At 40.6% G+C, this 17,887-nt stretch overlaps 1 protein-coding gene and 1 long non-coding RNA gene across 2 annotated transcripts in view; one reads left to right on the top strand and one right to left on the bottom strand.

The window, feature by feature from the left end:
- Window positions 1–17,887, bottom strand: part of LOC144608728 (uncharacterized) — a 127,202-nt gene that overhangs the window by 59,434 nt on the left and 49,881 nt on the right. The gene's annotated exons all lie outside the window — the stretch shown is intronic.
- LOC144608726 (otoancorin-like) overlaps window positions 1–17,887 on the top strand; it is a 77,576-nt gene that overhangs the window by 40,784 nt on the left and 18,905 nt on the right. Inside the window, exon 15 of the mRNA XM_078426757.1 lies at window positions 5,360–5,498. Coding sequence (XP_078282883.1) covers window positions 5,360–5,498 — 139 coding nt within the window. The remainder of the gene's footprint in view (window positions 1–5,359; window positions 5,499–17,887) is intronic.

The raw sequence follows: 17,887 nt of genomic DNA, 5'->3' as shown, positions 1-17,887 counted from the left end.
AAACAAATCAATCTTGCAGTGGGATCTTCAAATAGGGCACAGTTTATTTGCAAATGATGAGTGACTATCTGTTGCTTTAGCCATGCAATACTTTGTATACCATATTGAGGATTTTGTAAACTGCACAGCATCTTGAATGCTGGTGCAAAAATCCAATTTTTTTGGTCAATTTATTTATTCTGTCAATTATATTTTTGTTCTTGTTGTCATATCTGTGCATATGCACAGTGAAATCCCATCTCTGTTTTCAACAACTGAAAACTTAAAATAAGTTTCTCTCTACCTGGTGTTAAATACCAATCAGGCACATCTCCATGCAACCGGACACCAAGACCAGCTTTCTTTGGCTAGTTTAGTTTAGTTTAGAAATACGGAGCGGAATTAGGCCCTTTGGCCCACCAAGTCCGCGCCGACCAGCAAGACCGCCCCGTAGACTAACTCTATCCTACAGACACGAGGGACAATTTACAATTTTACCAAGCCAATTAACCTACAAATCTGTACGTCTTGGTGTGTGAAAGGAAACTGGAGCACCCGGGGAAAACCCACGGGGAGAAGGTACAAACTGTACAGATAAGCACCCATAGTCAGGATTGAACCCGGATCTCTGGTGCTGTAGGGCAGCAACTCTATCGCTGCGCCACCGTGCAGCCGTAGAATTCAAACCAATGCACTTCACACTACTCATCAATCGTACTGTTCAAAATCAGATACCATCATTATAAGAACAATACTTATTTTCATTCTGTAAAATACATCACAGACATTTATTGATTTATTGCACAATAATAATTGACTATTTTCTAATGTGATAAACAGCGAGGAACACTTAAACACATGAAAATTCTCCTGCTAAAATATGTGAAACATCCTATCCATGAAGCATTTCCACATTATACTGGTGCATGAAGCATTTCCACATCATAGTGGTGTGGCTTATGATAGATTTGTTTGGTTTTGATTCATGCTACAAAAGAAATTTGCCTTAGGACCTCCAAAATGAATCAGTGTTTGCTTTGAGAATTAGAATGCACCAGCCTAATGTAGCATCACTGAAGTATGATAGGGTGCATTGTTCAATTAATATTGAACTGCATCATCTCCATCAATTTTATTTTGCCCCCGATGGCATTAAAGGTGAATCAATTTAAACCTTGAATTTACATCGGTACTAAGTTGCACAGAATGTCACTAAAAATGTTTCCATGGTAACTAAGGATAAAAACAATGTGGAGTTAGTTGATAAAATGATGGAACAACATACCATTCAATTGTGCCCACTCAACACCTAATGGAGGCAGAAAGCACCATGGAATTTCAGTGATTTTGGTGCAGGAGAGCAGTTAGCAAGCTGATGGTTGATAAAATCCAGCAGGCAGACTTTGTATGCGTTATTTCCAATTTATTTTTGGAACCAACAGTAGATTCCAATTTTAAAATATGTCAATTACACTGACGCCTTGAAATTAGGCCACCGTAAAGGTCATTGTTCCCACGTTTGTGAGAATAGACAAGTTTTTTAAAAATGACAAAAAAAAGGTAAAACATCTTAACATTGCACAGTTATGAGTTAAATTGAACTCTTCATTACGCTTAAGAGTTGTCAGGATATTAAAAGCTGATTGATCCCTCCCTGTTATTCTTACAGGGGATCAAAATATGCAGAAGACCTATGTAAATGTGAACTCAGATGATGTAGAGGTGAAATTGCTCGAGGACAGTGATACAGAGCACGCAACGTTAAATCTACCGCTCTTTGTCACAATAAAAGTCAAAACTAGATTAATGACTTGGCTGAAATAGCAGGAAGAAATTCCAGGAAAGTGTATGTCATACATCTTCAATATTACTCCTCAATAATAATTTCAAGGCCAAAGAATATGTACGAGTGAGACCGGTAGGTTTAAGATGAAGGCTAGAAATTCCTTTGACAACAAACATGGTGATGCAGTTGAAAATTGTTTTAATCCAGAGCAGATTGTTAGTTATGTGTAGGAAGGAACTGCAGATGCTGGTTTAAATCAAAGATAGACACAAAAATCTGGAACAACTCAGCGGGTCAGACAGCATCTCCGGAGAAAAGGAATAGGTGACGTTTCGGGTCGAGACCCTTCTTCAGACTGGAGAAGTGTCTCAAACCGAAACGTCACCTATTCCTTTTCTCCAGCAATGTTTTCTGACCCGCTGAGTTGATCCAGCTTTTTGGGTCTATCTGCAGAATGTTATTTAGTATATTTCTGGCCGCCTTAACACCTACCGAGGAATTATGTATGATATTTCAGCAATATTTCTATTTGTCCCTGCAACTCTTTTCAGGCATGAAACTTCCCAAATAATTGCAACGCTAGCGTAGTATGCAAATGTAATTTCCAATGAGATGTTTAGCCTTGTTGGTCTCAAAGACTAACAGATTTCACCGGCTCCATTTCTTGTGAAGGGGTGCTATTTGAAGGGCCAATCCTTAAACTGCTCTCTTCATTCCCATTGGCATCCGTGACTTCGTATTCAGCCTAACCTAGGCAAGTACATTGATAAATGTACCTGGGGAGGTGAAGGTCAGTAACTTAGACAGCATTCCTGATCATCGTCCCTATTCTATATCGACTACACTTGGTCTTCTAAACGTGGAAATCATTTCCCAATTATTCCGTGAACTTCAAACTTAGTTGGCAGTTTCTAACGGGGACTTTATTAATGCCTTCTGAAATCCATGTTTATAATACAATATGTATCCTTATTTCTCTGTCCATTTCCACAGATGCCTTTTCAAAAGGTTGAACTAAATTTATCACCCATGACTTAGTCATTGCAACTCCATGCTGGAATTCACTGATCAACCATAAATATTGATATCTCTCTTTTAATTATTGAATATTGTAATTGGTTAACAATGAATATTAGACTTAACCGATGTATAATTCTTTGGTGTACTGTTCTCAGTTAAGTGACAGGCATAAACTTGCCAATTCAAAGGAATGCACCAAACTCATAGAAACCTTTAATTTTCCAATTTCAGGTAACCAACAGCTCATTTTTTCCTCTCTCGCAGTCACTCACATGCTTTCTTTCTATTTTGTTCATTTTCCTGTCCCCTCACCCACTTCCACTTTATTTCACCTGTCCCCATTTGTTTCCACAATGATCATTTACCAGTCTCTGTCCCACCCTGCCCTTGTACTGCTGTACACTGGCATTAATAGACCTGATGCATGTCCCCACCTGAAATGTCGTCATATATCTTTTGCCCCATAGACATTGACCGACCTGCTATTCTTCCAGCATTCTATTTTGTGTTCACAGATATTTTAGATGATTTTTGTAACTTGTACAATATCTCTCACGTGTTTGTACACTCTTGGTTGGAAACCATCTGGTCATAGGTATTTGGCTGTTGTAAATATCATTATTATCCTTTGCTATTAATTTGCTTATCATATCATATCATATATATACAGCCGGAAACAGGCCTTTTCGGCCCTCCAAGTCCGTGCCGCCCAGTGATCCCCGTACATTAACACTATCCTACACCCACTAGGGACAATTTTTACATTTTACCCAGCCAATTAACCTACATACCTGTACGTCTTTGGAGTGTGGGAGGAAACCGAAGATCTCGGAGAAAACCCACGCAGGTCACGGGGAGAACGTACAAACTCCTTACAGTGCAGCACCCGTAGTCAGGATCGAACCTGAGTCTCCGGCGCTGCATTCGCTGTAAAGCAGCAACTCTACCGCTGCGCTACCGTGCCGCCCTGATGATTTCCAACCAAGAGTGTACAAACACATGAGAGCATTGTCGGTCAAACCATGGAAGTTTGTCGGTCAAACCATCGAGGTTTGTCAGGCATGGTGCCCCATCTTTGGCTTTAAAATAACTGGGTCAGTGTTTGTTTTGTTGTGACTGGTACCTCTGTCCTCCCACTCTCCCGCTCAGCCCCTGGCCTCACCATTGAGTCCATTTGGAGATCCTCAACCTGAGCTGAGGGTCCAGGCTTGGCTTGGCGTACAAGCAGCAGCCCCTTTCATTTGACCCGAACTCACTAACCTTCATAAACAAGACAAATGTGGAAGGCACAGTGGTGCAGCAGGTAGTGTGGTTGACCCACAGATCCACCAACCCTTTGTGCTTTATCTGCCGTTTGCAGTAGCTCATAAATTTCCTGATCCAAAGCAAGTCAAACAAATATTGAGAATTTAAAAAACCTGTTATTTCTTCCTTCAAAAAATATTGTTACCCTTCTATTTTAATCTGTTTTCACAACACAGTTGTAGCTTCGTTTTAATAACAAATGCTTGAGGTGGCAGTCAATGTGGAAATAAACTAACCTTCCCCTGGCTCAAATGTTCTCAAAGGACGATAATATTTAATTAAAGAAACATGAAAGGATGTTATGAAATCAGATACTATTACACAAACTCTTTCTTTTTTTTATATTGTATGCAATTATTTCAACCATACATTTTCCTTTTGTATACTCCAACAAGGAGACACAAATTGTAGCATAAAATAATGCTTATACTGTGATAGTTAAAATTAAACAATGCAATGGGAAACGTGGTTTGTTTTCTATAAGTTTGATGCAAAATAATATTGATGGGACTTCAAAAAAAAATTTAAATGTTTATTTGAACCATTTATAATATGCATAAAGTGTTGAAGTAACTCAGCAGGTCAGGCAGCATCTGTGGAGGGAATGGATAGGTCACATTTCACTTTGGAACGGATCCGAAACGTTGCCTATCCATTCGCTCGAGAGATGCTGCCTGACCCGCTGAGTTACTCCAGCACTTTATGTTTTACCCAAGGTTCCAGCATCCGTATTTCCTTGAAATTCCAACATCTTAGCCAATCCACATGTTCTGATACTGTCTTGGTGAATACATATCCTTTTTTTGAGAACTTTTCCAGCTTTTTAGAAAGCGCCACGATGTGCTCATTCACACTGGTCCATTAAAACTCAAACCTCTTGTAGTCCTCCTTAACTTTGAAACCCACACAGCTGTGTTTGTACTTAGTCAGTTTGTACTTGTGCTCAGTCCTTAACCGTTTCAGCTCTTTGCCTCTTTTCACAACTTTCACAGTCACCTCTTAGATTCTCTGCCTTCTTCCCCACTTAGGGCAGTCCTTGTGATTGAGGATGATTTGATTTAACTTCAGTTCTGTAGGTTCTGAGGTGGAGAATTAGGCCAACGTTAACAATAGTAGATTTGTGGATGCCACAAATTGGACGCTTGCTCGTCACCTAACCCAATACTTCCTTCCTATTGTCTAATATTTCCTATTGCAACTTTCCCCAACTGCAAAAGTGTAATATAAATACTGCCTACAATTGTGACATCCATAAATTATTTGTTTCAGGCCTGTTCCAGAACTGAGGGATATTCCAATGTCTCTGTGCTCCAATATCGTTGACCTGATCAGCCAGACCAATATATCAGTGTTGCCCCTAAAGTCAGAGAGACGTAGAGACCTTTTCAACTATGCCATGAAATGCCTGGTAAGTGTGAGCAGAGTTATGAGATACAAACAAAACCATTGCTGCAAATATGTTGTGGTAAAACTATAACAATAATTGGAAATTGGATGGTGTTCATCCAAACAATAATCATGTGATTTGTAAATTGCACTGAGTGTGTAGGATGTGTAACCGGAATAACATAGAACTAGTGTATGGGGGATCGTTGGTCGGTGTAAACCCACTGGGGCAAAGGGCTTATTTCCATGCTTTATCGCTAAACTAAAAAAAACGTATCTATTGGTTTATGGAAGAAATTCTGGCTAAACATTTGAAATTAACAGAATGGTGTTGGAGCTAATTGAAAAGTAGATTCCAACAGTGTCACTTACTTATGTCTAAGAAAATGGCAAATGTTAATGTGAAGCACAGAACGACCCATATCAAAATCTGTGGATAAGTCTGTTTTAGGTATTCCCTCTGGTTTGAGAACAGATTCATTAAATACATCCTTGCCCCGTTTAACTGTAAATATATCATCCCATTCTAATCTATACTTGTGAATGGACCATAAAATGTCACTGCTTTTAGATAGAGAAGCAAGATTGATGCAAAAGACTGAATCATGCTACGGAGATATTCTTTAGCCTATTGTTAAACCTGAAAGGGTACCTCTAGTCTGAGAAGTAACCATGGATTTGAAGATGCGGTACTTTGCGAATTAGTTAAGGCAAAACTGGATTAACATAGTGGACCACAAATGATCCATTGACTTTACATTAAAAAATGATGCTACACTGAATAAAATAAGCATCGAGTAATGATATTTGAAAAGTCAACATGTGCCACTTTAGTCAGAACTGTTTTTGAATTCTGGTTCCTTCCAGGACGATTGTTGAGATGTGAAATAGTGACCACGTGGCAGACATACTACTTCTGCTCACAAATCAGAAAGCATTTGAAAAGATGAATTAGCGGATGTGTTTGAATGCTTTTCATATCATATCATATCATATATATATACAGCCGGAAACAGGCCCTTTCGGCCCACCAAGTCCGTGCCGCCCAGCGATCCCCGTACATTAACACTATCCTACACCCACTAGGGACAATTTTTTACATTTACCCAGCCAATTAACCTACATACCTGTACGTCTTTTGCTAGATTTGATTCTGTAATGCCACTGCATATCAGAACCGTAATGTAGTGCAATGTTTGAAGTATAACCCAAAGCTTTAATTCTGAAATGCTAAAGACAGATGGATCATTTGGGGCAGAGCGTGTTCCAACTAAACAAGGAAAATAGTGTCCATCTGGAGGTGTTTCAGTTCCCAGTATTGGATTTGATGGCTTTTAGACTGCACCACTTGCGGTAAATATTCTGTAAAAAGCCTGTCAGTTTATGTATTTCATTATCATCAAATTTGGCATCACCTGATTTGGAACTATAACAGTGTAGTCAAACAATGTTCAATAAGGTATGATCATTGGAACGAAAAGTCGAGCATGGGTTGAATCAACCAGATGGGTTCATTCAATTCTAGATAGACAAGAATGAGGAAATCAAGGAGATGAGAAATTTATTCCTGTTTCTGAGACATATTTTATTTTCATCATCTGGGATAAAACAAATATTAATCAGCTACTTTTTAAATGATCTGTGAATCTTCCTTCTTCATTTTTGCTCCTTTGCACATGCAAGCAATGCTGATCATTGCTGATCACTGGAGAATGACAGGTTCTCAATTAGTAAGGGTGTCAGGGGTTATGGGGAGACGGCAGAATTGGGGTTGAGAGGGAAAGATAGATCGGCCAAGGTTGATGGGCCAAATGGCCTAAATTCTGCCCCTAGAACTTATGAGCTTATCATCTAGGACACAAATGGGACACTTATGAGGTTACATGTGGTCACTTAATCTTTTCTCCTTTTTATGGTTCTGTGTAGATTTTGAGCAACTTTTAGTACCTTGGCTTATTTTTGTCATTCCTTGGCATGAAGGAATATGGGTTGATGACAATCTGCTCCTACCTCCTGGCCATATTTGATTTTACTCAGGGCAATATGTTTGAGTGCTTTGATTCTAATTAGACAATAGACAATAGACAATAGGTGCAGGAGTAGGCCATTCGGCCCTTTGAGCCAGCACCGCCATTCAATGTGATCATGTCTGATTATTCACAATCAGTACCCCGTTCCTGCCCCTTCCCCATACCCTCTGACTCCGCTATCATTAATTGTCTAAACTGCAACTGGAAAAAGAAAGTGATAGTCAAAGAAAACAGAATTCATTAAGTAATCTCATGACTATTTGTATTTTTAACAAGTGATTCAAATGTTTTTTAAAATACTTAAAGACATTACGAAAGAACAAATTCAGGGAGAGAAAATTAATCTCAGCGAATTAATAATTCACGGTTGGCATCTGAAGACAATGAAAGTGAGTGAGAATCGGTGGTCCTGAATAAATACCTTAATTAGTGTCCTCTTACTGAATCACTAATTAAAGCACTAATTAGAAGATGCAGTTACTGGGTTTTGTACTGAAAATAGGTAAACTCAAAACCAAGCAGGTTTGCTGATGCAAAAACATCTAGACTCTAAAAGATGTTTAATTGTGTGATAACTCCTTGCACCATAAATGTTTTTTCTTGGTTTATTTTAACATGTTAACATGTTAGTTCTACCTGGTGACTAAGGTACCATTATGATGCCTAAGGCTGGAATGATAGAGGCCTGTGAACAGAAAATCAGTGCATATTTAATGCTGGGGATATGCCAAGAGATATTTATTCAGGGTTATGGTTCCTTGATGTTCTGCATAATGGAGTACTGATTTAGCCAACGTTCTGAAAAATAGCGAAACAAGGAACTGCAGATACTGGTTTTCAAAAGAAGACACAAAGTGCTGGAGTAGCACAGTGGATCAGGCAACATCTCAGGAGAACATGGATAGGCGATGTTTAATGTCGGGACCCTTCTTCAGACTGATTTGCCATCATTCTGAAGAAGAGTCCCGACCCAAATCATTGCCCACCCATGTTCTCCAGAGGTGCTGACTGACCCACTGAGCTACTCCAGCACTTCGTGTCTTCTTCTGAAAAACAGAACTGATGTATGACAGGAGGACACAAGTTTTGAAATAAGAGCAGCATCATGCTTGACTGCAATATCCTGTATTGTCAAAAAGCCTGATAATAAACCTGAGATTATTACCTGATGGGATGGATGCTTTCATTTCATGCCATTTTGAATAATCATGCCATGTTTGAACAACAGCTTGCAAAGATATCAATCTCTTTGCAAGCTGTTGGAGTGAATCCTGTGAAGTTTGATGGTTTCCTTGTAAACCACTGGTACCGAGAAGTTGTGTGTACAATAGACAATAGACAATAGGTGCAGGAGTAGGCCATTCAGCCCTTCGAGCCAGCACCGCCATTCAATGCGATCATGGCTGATCACTCTCAATCAGTACCCCGTTCCTGCCTTCTCCCCATACCCCCTCCGCTATCCTTAAGAGCTCTATCCAGCTCTCTCTTGAAAGCATCCAACGAACTGGCCTCCACTGCCTTCTGAGGCAGAGAATTCCACACCTTCACCACTCTCTGACTGAAAAAGTTCTTCCTCATCTCCGTTCTAAATGGCCTACCCCTTATTCTTAAACTGTGGCCCCTTGTTCTGGACTCCCCCAACATTGGGAACATGTTTCCTGCCTCTAATGTGTCCAATCCACTAATTATCTTATACGTTTCAATAAGATCCCCCCTCATCCTTCTAAATTCCAGTGTATACAAGCCTAATTGCTCCAGCCTTTCAACATACGACAGTCCCGCCATTCCGGGAATCAACCTAGTGAACCTACGCTGCACACCCTCAATAGCAAGAATATCCTTCCTCAAATTTGGAGACCAAAACTGCACACAGTACTCCAGGTGCGGTCTCACCAGGGCCCGGTACAACTGTAGAAGGACCTCTTTGCTCCTATACACAACTCCTCTTGTTACGAAGGCCAACATTCCATTGGCTTTCTTCACTGCCTGCTGTACCTGCATGCTTCCTTTCAGTGACTGATGCACTAGGACACCCAGATCTCGTTGAACATCCCCTCTTCCTAACTTGACACCATTCAGATAATAATCTCACACTTATCTACATTAAACTGCATCTGCCATGTATCCGCCCACTCACACAACCTGTCCAAGTCACCCTGCAGCCTTATTGCATCTTCCTCACAATTCACACTACCCCCCAGCTTAGTATCATCTGCAAATTTGCTAATGGTACTTTTAATCCCTTCATCTAAGTCATTAATGTATATCGTAAATAGCTGGGGTCCCAGCACCGAACCTTGCGGTACCCCACTGGTCACTGCCTGCCATTCCGAAAGGGACCCATTTATCCCCACTCTTTGCTTTCTGTCTGTCAACCAATTTTCTATCCATGTCAGTACCCTACCCCCAATACCATGTGCTCTAATTTTGCCCACTAATCTCCTATGTGGGACCTTGTCGAAGGCTTTCTGAAAGTCGAGGTACACCACATCCACTGACTCTCCCCTGTCAATTTTCCTAGTTACATCCTCAAAAAATTCCAGTAGATTTGTCAAGCATGATTTCCCCTTCGTAAATCCATGCTGACTCGGAATGATCCTGTTACTGCTATCCAAATGCTCAGCAATTTCGTCTTTTATAATTGACTCCAGCATCTTCCCCACCACTGATGTCAGACTAACTGGTCTATAATTACCCGTTTTCTCTCTCCCTCCTTTCTTAAAAAGTGGGATAACATTTGCTATCCTCCAATCCACAGGAACTGATCCTGAATCTATAGATCATTGAAAAATGATCTCCAATGCTTCCACTATTTCTAGAGCCACCTCCTTAAGTACCCTGGGATGCAGACCATCAGGCCCTGGGGATTTATCAGCCTTCAGTCCCATCAGTCTACCCAAAACCATTTCCTGCCTAATGTGGATTTCCTTCAGTTCCTCCATCACCCTAGGTTCTCCGGCCCCTAGAACATTTGGGAGATTGTGTGTATCTTCCTCAGTGAAGACAGATCCAAAGTAACGGTTTAACTCGTCTGCCATTTCTTTGTTCCCCATAATAAATTCCCCTGCTTCTGTCTTCAAGGGACCCACATTTGCCTTGACTATTTTTTTCCTCTTCACGTACCTAAAAAAACTTTTGCTATCCTCCTTTATATTATTGGCTAGTTTACCCTCGTACCTCATCTTTTCTCCCCGTATTGCCTTTTTAGTTAACTTTTGGTGCTCTTTAAAAGAGTCCCAATCCTCTGTCTTCCCACTCTTCTTTGCTATGTTATACTTCCTCTCCTTAATTTTTATGCTGTCCTTGACTTCCCTCGTCAGCCACAGGTGTCTTTTACTCCCCTTAGAGTCTTTCCGCCTCTTTGGGATAAATTGATCCTGCAACCTCTGCATTATTCCCAGGAATACCTGCCATTGCTGTTCTACCGTCTTCCCTGTTAGGGCCTCCTTCCAGTCAATTTTGGTCAGCTCCTGCCTCATGCCTCTGTAATCCCCTTTGCTATACTGTAATACCGACACTTCCGATTTTTCCTTCTGCCTTTCCATTTGCAGAGTAAAACTTATCATGTTGTGATCACTGCCTCCTAATGGCTCTTTTACCTCTAGTCCCCTTATCAGATCAGGATCATTACACAATGTAAGAAGGAACTGCAGATGCTGATTTAAACCGAAAATAGACACACCAAGCTGGAATAACTCAGTGGGACAGGCAGCATCTCTGGAGAGAGGAATGGGTGACATTTTGGGTCAAGACCCTTCTTCAGACTGGTTAGGGATAAGGGAAACGAGAGATATAGATGGTGATGTGGAGAGATAAAGAACAATGAATGAAAGATATGCAAAAACGTAACGATGATTAAAAAAAAACAAGCTATTGTTAGCTGTTTGTAGGGTGAAAATGAGAAGAATGAGAAAATGTTGTCACTGAAATAGTACAATTGCATCTGAGATCTTGTAGATTTCAATTCATGGGCTGGAGATTAGGCAGCAAAGGAGGGGGCAAATGTTTTTTCTTTATTACCTTGCTTCCGATTAATATTTAAAATTATTTCTAGGTAACTTTCTGTGTCTGATTAACAGTTTTTAATTTTTAAATCATGTGATTATCTACAATTTTTATTATCACCAATTTATTTGATAATTTACATTTTTTAAATTAATTTCAGTTTTAATTGTTACTGAAGTTTATGCATGTCAGAAACGTTCAAGAACAATTAAAATGCCTCATGGCTTTAACGGGGAATAGATGTTGCTTCACTGATGTTGACGGATGTTGGAGAATTTTACAGAGGCGTGGCATGTGCGCCATCCACAAATTGGTTGTCAGCCAGAACTTGCTGCCTTAACCTGAGGCTAAGGGCAGCCAGTGAAATCAGCTCACCATATGCAGCCTGGGGAGGTGAGGGGACTCCCGGTTAGGTCAAACATGAACCAGTCAGCAATCCACGTACAAGCAAATCAGAGACAGCACAACAAGGATCTCAGCACTGCTTGATTTAATTAACAACTCTTAGTTAACAGCTTTAATGATTCTTGGTTGAGGGGCAGGGATTTAATTAACAATTCACTCCAACCTCATCTATTGTTCACCTGCACCTCCTCCAACCTCATCTATTGTATCCGCTGTTCCAGATGTTAACTTCTCTACATCGGCGAGACCAAACGCAGGCTCGGCGATCGTTTCGCTCAACACCTTCGCTCAGTCAATAGACAATAGGTGCAGGAGGAGGCCATTCGGCCCTTCGAACCAGCACCGCCATTCAATGTGATCATGGCTGATCATTCTCAATCAGTACCCCATTCCTGCCTTCTCCCCATACCCTCTGACTCCGCTATCCTTAAGAGCTCTATCCAGCTCTCTCTTGAATGCATTCAGAGAATTGGCCTCCACTGCCTTCTGAGGCAGAGAATTCCACAGATTCACAACTCTCTGACTAAAAAAGTTTTTCCTCATCTCAGTTCTAAATGGCCTACCCCTTATTCTTAAACTGTGGCCCCTTGTTCTGGACTCCCCCAACATTGGGAACATGTTTCCTGCCTCTAACGTGTCCAACCCCTTAATAATCTTATACGTTTCGATAAGATCTCCTCTCATCCTTCTAAATTCCAGTGTGAACAAGCCTAGTTGCTCCAGTCTTTGAACATATGACAGTCCTGCCATTCCGGGAATTAACCTAGTAAACTTACGCCGCGCGCCCTCAATAGCAAGAATATCCTTCCTCAAGTTTGGAGACCAAAACTGCACACAGTGTTCCAGTCCGCCTTAACCAACCTGATCTCAACACTTCAACTCCCACTCCCACTCTGACCTTTCTGTCATGGGCCTCCTCCACTGTCATAGTGAGGGAGGCCCAGCGCAAATTGGAGGAACAGCATCTCATATTTCGCTTGGACAGTTTACAACCCAGCTGTATGAACATTGACTTCTCTAACTTCAGATAGTTCCTCTGTCCCTCTCATTCCCCTCCCCCTTTCCCAGATCTCCCACTGTCTTCCTGTCTCCTATGACATCCTATCTTTGTCCCGCCCCCTCCCCTGACATCAGTCTGAAGAAGGGTCTCGACCCGAATCGTCACCCATTCCTTCTCTCCTGAGATGCTGCCTGACCCGCTGAGTTACTTCAACATTTTGTGCCTACCTTCGATTTAAACCAACATCTGCAGTTATTTTCCTACACATCAACATTCAAAGTAGTCTTGTGAGTCTCGTTGTCTGTAACTCGTTTTCACCTAGCCCACAGCTAACAATGGCCTATTTCCTTTATCATCGTTACTTTTTAGCATATCTTTCATTCATTTGTTCTATATCACTGTCTACATCTCTTGTTTCCCTTTCCCCCGACTCTTAGTCTGAAGAATGGTCTTGTCCTGAAACATCACCTATTTCATTTCTCCAGAGATGCTGTCTGACCCGATGAGTTACTCCAGCTTTTTGTGTCCATCTTCAGTTTAAAACCAGAATCTGCAGTCCTTTCCCATACGTCCTAAAATTTGTTTCAGTTATTTGTACAGGTGGTTCTGCTGTAGGCGTGTTTGTAAATAACCATGCACTACAGAAAACCACATTCTCAGAACAATAGTGTCAATGGGGAAAAGGGAGTTAGGAGCTAAAATGCTTTGGGCTCACAATATATATTTTTAAATTACGGTCTTTCTAATAACAATATGCTTATTTTATAACCATATAACATATAACCATATAACAACTACAGCATGGAAACAGGCCTGTCCGGCCCTACCAGTCCACGCCGACCATTCTCCCTGACCTAGTCTCATCTACCTGCACTCAGACCATAACCCTCTAATCCCCTCCTATCCATATACCTATCCAATTTACTCTTAAATAATAAAATCGAGCCAGCCTCCACCACTTCCACCGGAAGCTCATTCCATACAGCCACCACCCTCTGAGTAAAGAAGTTCCCCCTCATGTTACCCCTAAACCTTTGTCCCTCAATTCTGAAGCTATGTCCCCTTGTTGGAATCTTCCCCACTCTCAAAGGGAAAAGCCTACCCACGTCAACTCTGTCCGTCCCTCTCAAAATTTTAAAAACCTCTATCAAGTCCCCCCTCAACCTTCTACGCTCCAAAGAATAAAGACCCAACCTGTTCAACCTCTCTCTGTAGCCTAAGTGCTGAAACCCAGGCAACATTCTAGTAAATCTCCTCTGTACCCTCTCCATTATACTGCACGTTAAAGGTACTAAAGACTGTATGTTACATTGTTTAATAGAATATCAGGCACACATGTCAATAGAAGCAACTGCTTTGATACTGGCAGTCTGTTTTCTGAAAAGACAATGATTCCTGATTATTGTAGGAAGGTTATGTGGAGACAGTTTGTTTTTTTCCAACACAGACATTTTTTCAGATGGTCAATCTCCAAAGCAGGTCTCCAGTGTTTGTCTAGTTCTTGATTGAAATCATGTTAAAACCAACTTGATCTATTTAATACCAATAGTGTTCCATGATTCATCAATCTTATCTCGTCCAATTCATGTTGGAGAAACACACCTTATGGCGGAACTGTACGTACTATTACTTGAAATGAAACAATTTGCTACTGTGAACCAATTGAGGCGCCTTTTTTGTTCCTTAGTAAACAGAGTTAAATTGTCTACTGTGAAAATGCTTCAGGTATTTATGTACTATTTAAAAGACATTTGGACAGGTTCATGGATAGAAAAAGTTTAGAGGGTTATGGCAAAAATGCGCACAGATGGGACTGGTGCAGATGAGGTTGATGTGGGCAGGTTGGGCTGAAGGGCCTATATCCGTGTTCTACTGCTCTATGACTCTATGCTTGGGAATTCCATGGATTAATCTGGATAACTGCTTTGATATTCACAAAGATTTATAAATTGGACAAAGGTTCTGGCATTTTCATGACAAAGATGGGCCAAATGGCCACCATCTACCTTGCGTCGTACCGTGATAAAATGGCAATCAAAGAGGAAATAACACTGCTTTCTGTCATACTGACAGCATTATATTTGAAGGTTATGCCATTGAATACCACAGAGGAAACTAACACATGGTGTAGTAGAAATTTAACTTGGGTGGGAACACAATTTTCAAATGGAATCAAAATGGAAGTAGATGTAAATTATGTTTCTGGGTCTGGGATTTTGCCACCCAATTTGGGCAACCATCCTACCCTTAGAATCTGTTATCTGATACCTCAATATATATAGTCAACATTTATCCAAAGGACAGCACGGACACTTTGGCAGAGAATCACAGTTAGCAGAGATCAATATTAAAATATCTCACCAATTCATGTCTGTGATAAGTTCATAGACAAATTAGTGACTTGCCAAACATGGAAAGTACAATTAGCTTTAACAAGGTAAAGATTTTCACACTGCTGAGAATAATTTATTCCCTTTAAAAAATTTAACTAATTGCACTAATTCAGTATGGGGTGTTTGTAAACCTTCAATGTGTAATCAGTCATTGCAAATCTTTTATTTATGCAGCATAGGATTGAGCCAGCACAAATGTTTTAATTTGTGACAGTAACCCTACATATTTGAATAAATATAAATTAAAAGTCAATTTTTAGATGGAAGTTGGACCAATAACACATTCACTTCATTTATGAGGTTGGCTTACATGATTTATTTGTGACTTTACAATGAATATTGTATCACCTTTGTTCCCACACCTTAATTAACTCTGTGGGCATTATTAATGGTTCCATTGCTCGGAATCTGATTTAAATTTAAAATTATGTTTAATTGCAGCAAATTATTACCATGTTTTGGATCCCACGTTGCAAAAGCCATTAATAAATCATGCTGATTTTTGGAAAACAAAATAGAAAACTGATAATATCCATGGTATGCAAGACTTGTGCTCATTTATAAGGACAATAATTAACTAAACATCATAAACACAGCTGTCATGATTTTTTGGACTTGTTGAGTTCATCCTAAAACTGAAAAGGAAAGGGTATTTACTGAAGTAATGTGATGAAGCAAGGACTGAACCGTGTTTCAGCAAATGTTGTTCCAGCAATGCAGGTTCGAACATACATAGAACAGTGCAGCACAGGGACAGGCCCTTTGCTCCACAATGTTTGTGCCGATCATGACGCTGTGAGACTGATCTCATCTACCTGTACATTATCTATATCCCTCTATTTCCTGCACTTCCATGTTGCAATCTAAAGCCTCTTAAATGATATTATCTTATCTGCCTCCACCATCACTCCTAGAAGTGGGCTCCAGACCTTGTATTCTTCATGACTCTATAACTAGTGGGCTTGGGGTTACTTTAAACTATGGCGGCACAGTGGTGCAGCGGTAGAGTTGATGCCTTACAGTGCCAGAGACCCAGGTTCGATCCTGACTATGGGTTCAGTCTGCATGGAATTTGTATGATCACCCTGTGACTGTGTGGATTTTCTTCGGGTGCTCCGGTTTCCTCCCACATTCCAAAGACATACAGGTTTGTAGGTTAATTGGCTTCTTTAAATTGTCTCTGGTGTGTACGATAGAACTAGTGTACTGGTGATTATTGGTTGGCATGGACCTGGTGGGCCGAAGGGCCTGTTTCCACGCTGTATCTCTAAACTAAACTAAACTAAACTAAACTAAACTAAAACACAGGTTGCTGGATGAACCTAATGTGTCAGGCTAAGCCGTTAAGTTCCTCCAGTACTTGGTGCTTTGCTCATCCTTCCCAGCATCTGGAGTTTGTAAATCTTACTAGTTTGGTAACTTTGCCAAATGATGTCTTCATTTGATTTTCATTTAGTCTTATCACCAAAATGGATCATAATATTTTCATTGCATTTAGTTCATAATAAGACTGTATTTCTCACTAGAAATAATGACCATTCAATGGATGAAAGCAAGAGAGACCATTTTCAGAAGAGATCTGATATGGAAAGGCCATTTGTAACTAATTTCTGGCACAAATTGTCCCTGTGATGCATTGCACTCAATTCTGTGTTTGCCAGCAGTCTGTGAGGGATTTAAGTAACCTTTGAATTGTTCCCAATTGGGAGCCGGATAATGTACTAAATCCCCTCAGTTCAGTTCCTCACAAATCGTGGAAACAATCACAGCATGACAAATCCCTCGGGATAGTCAAAACCTGTCCAAAAGGATGAAAAATATTGATTTCAAAGTAGGAAATGAAATTCGATTTTCTGATTTGGCTTTATCTGCTGTAAAGTCAAAACTAGGGCTGAAACTGAGTGAATTTTAATCGGACTTGCTATATAGATGGTCCTCAAAATGTAAAGTCCAGCTTCTGGTGTGCTATCACACATCATTCAGCTCCTGATCTATGTAACCTGTCCCTCTTGAACCCGGTCCGTATCCTTCAGGTACCAGTATCATGGCCTCACTTGCTTCCCTCCTAACTCTCAATGCTCAGTCAACATGTCTCAACATTACAGTTTTAACATGAAAGAAGGACAGCACAGTGGCGCAGCGGTAGAGTTGCTGCCTCACACGCCAGTGACCCAGGTTCGACCTTGACTACAGGTGCTCTCAGTGTGCAGTTTGTACATTCTCCCTGTGACCGTGTGTTTGTTTTCCCGTGATGCTACAGTTTCCTCCCACATTCCAAAGGCATGCAGGTTTGCAGGTTAATTGGCCTTTGTAAATTCCCTCTGCTGTGTAGAACGTAGAACAAGTGTGCGGGTGATCAATAGTGGGCCGAAGGGCCCGTTTCCACCCTGTACCTCTAAAACTAAAACTAAGGGAACATACTGTAAGTACCATAACTGTGAGCCCGAAGCTTAATATAAGAGTTGTAATGAATCAGTGGTAGAGCCACAATGGCGGCACAATGGTGCAGTTAAAACAGATGTTGCTTCACAGCAACAAAAAAATCTTGGTTGAATAACTTGCCATTTGTCTTATTTAC

This window comes from Rhinoraja longicauda, chromosome 32 (assembly GCF_053455715.1).
Source record: "Rhinoraja longicauda isolate Sanriku21f chromosome 32, sRhiLon1.1, whole genome shotgun sequence".
Lineage (NCBI taxonomy): Eukaryota > Metazoa > Chordata > Chondrichthyes > Rajiformes > Arhynchobatidae > Rhinoraja > Rhinoraja longicauda.
This window is presented reverse-complemented; position numbering and strand designations above follow the sequence as displayed.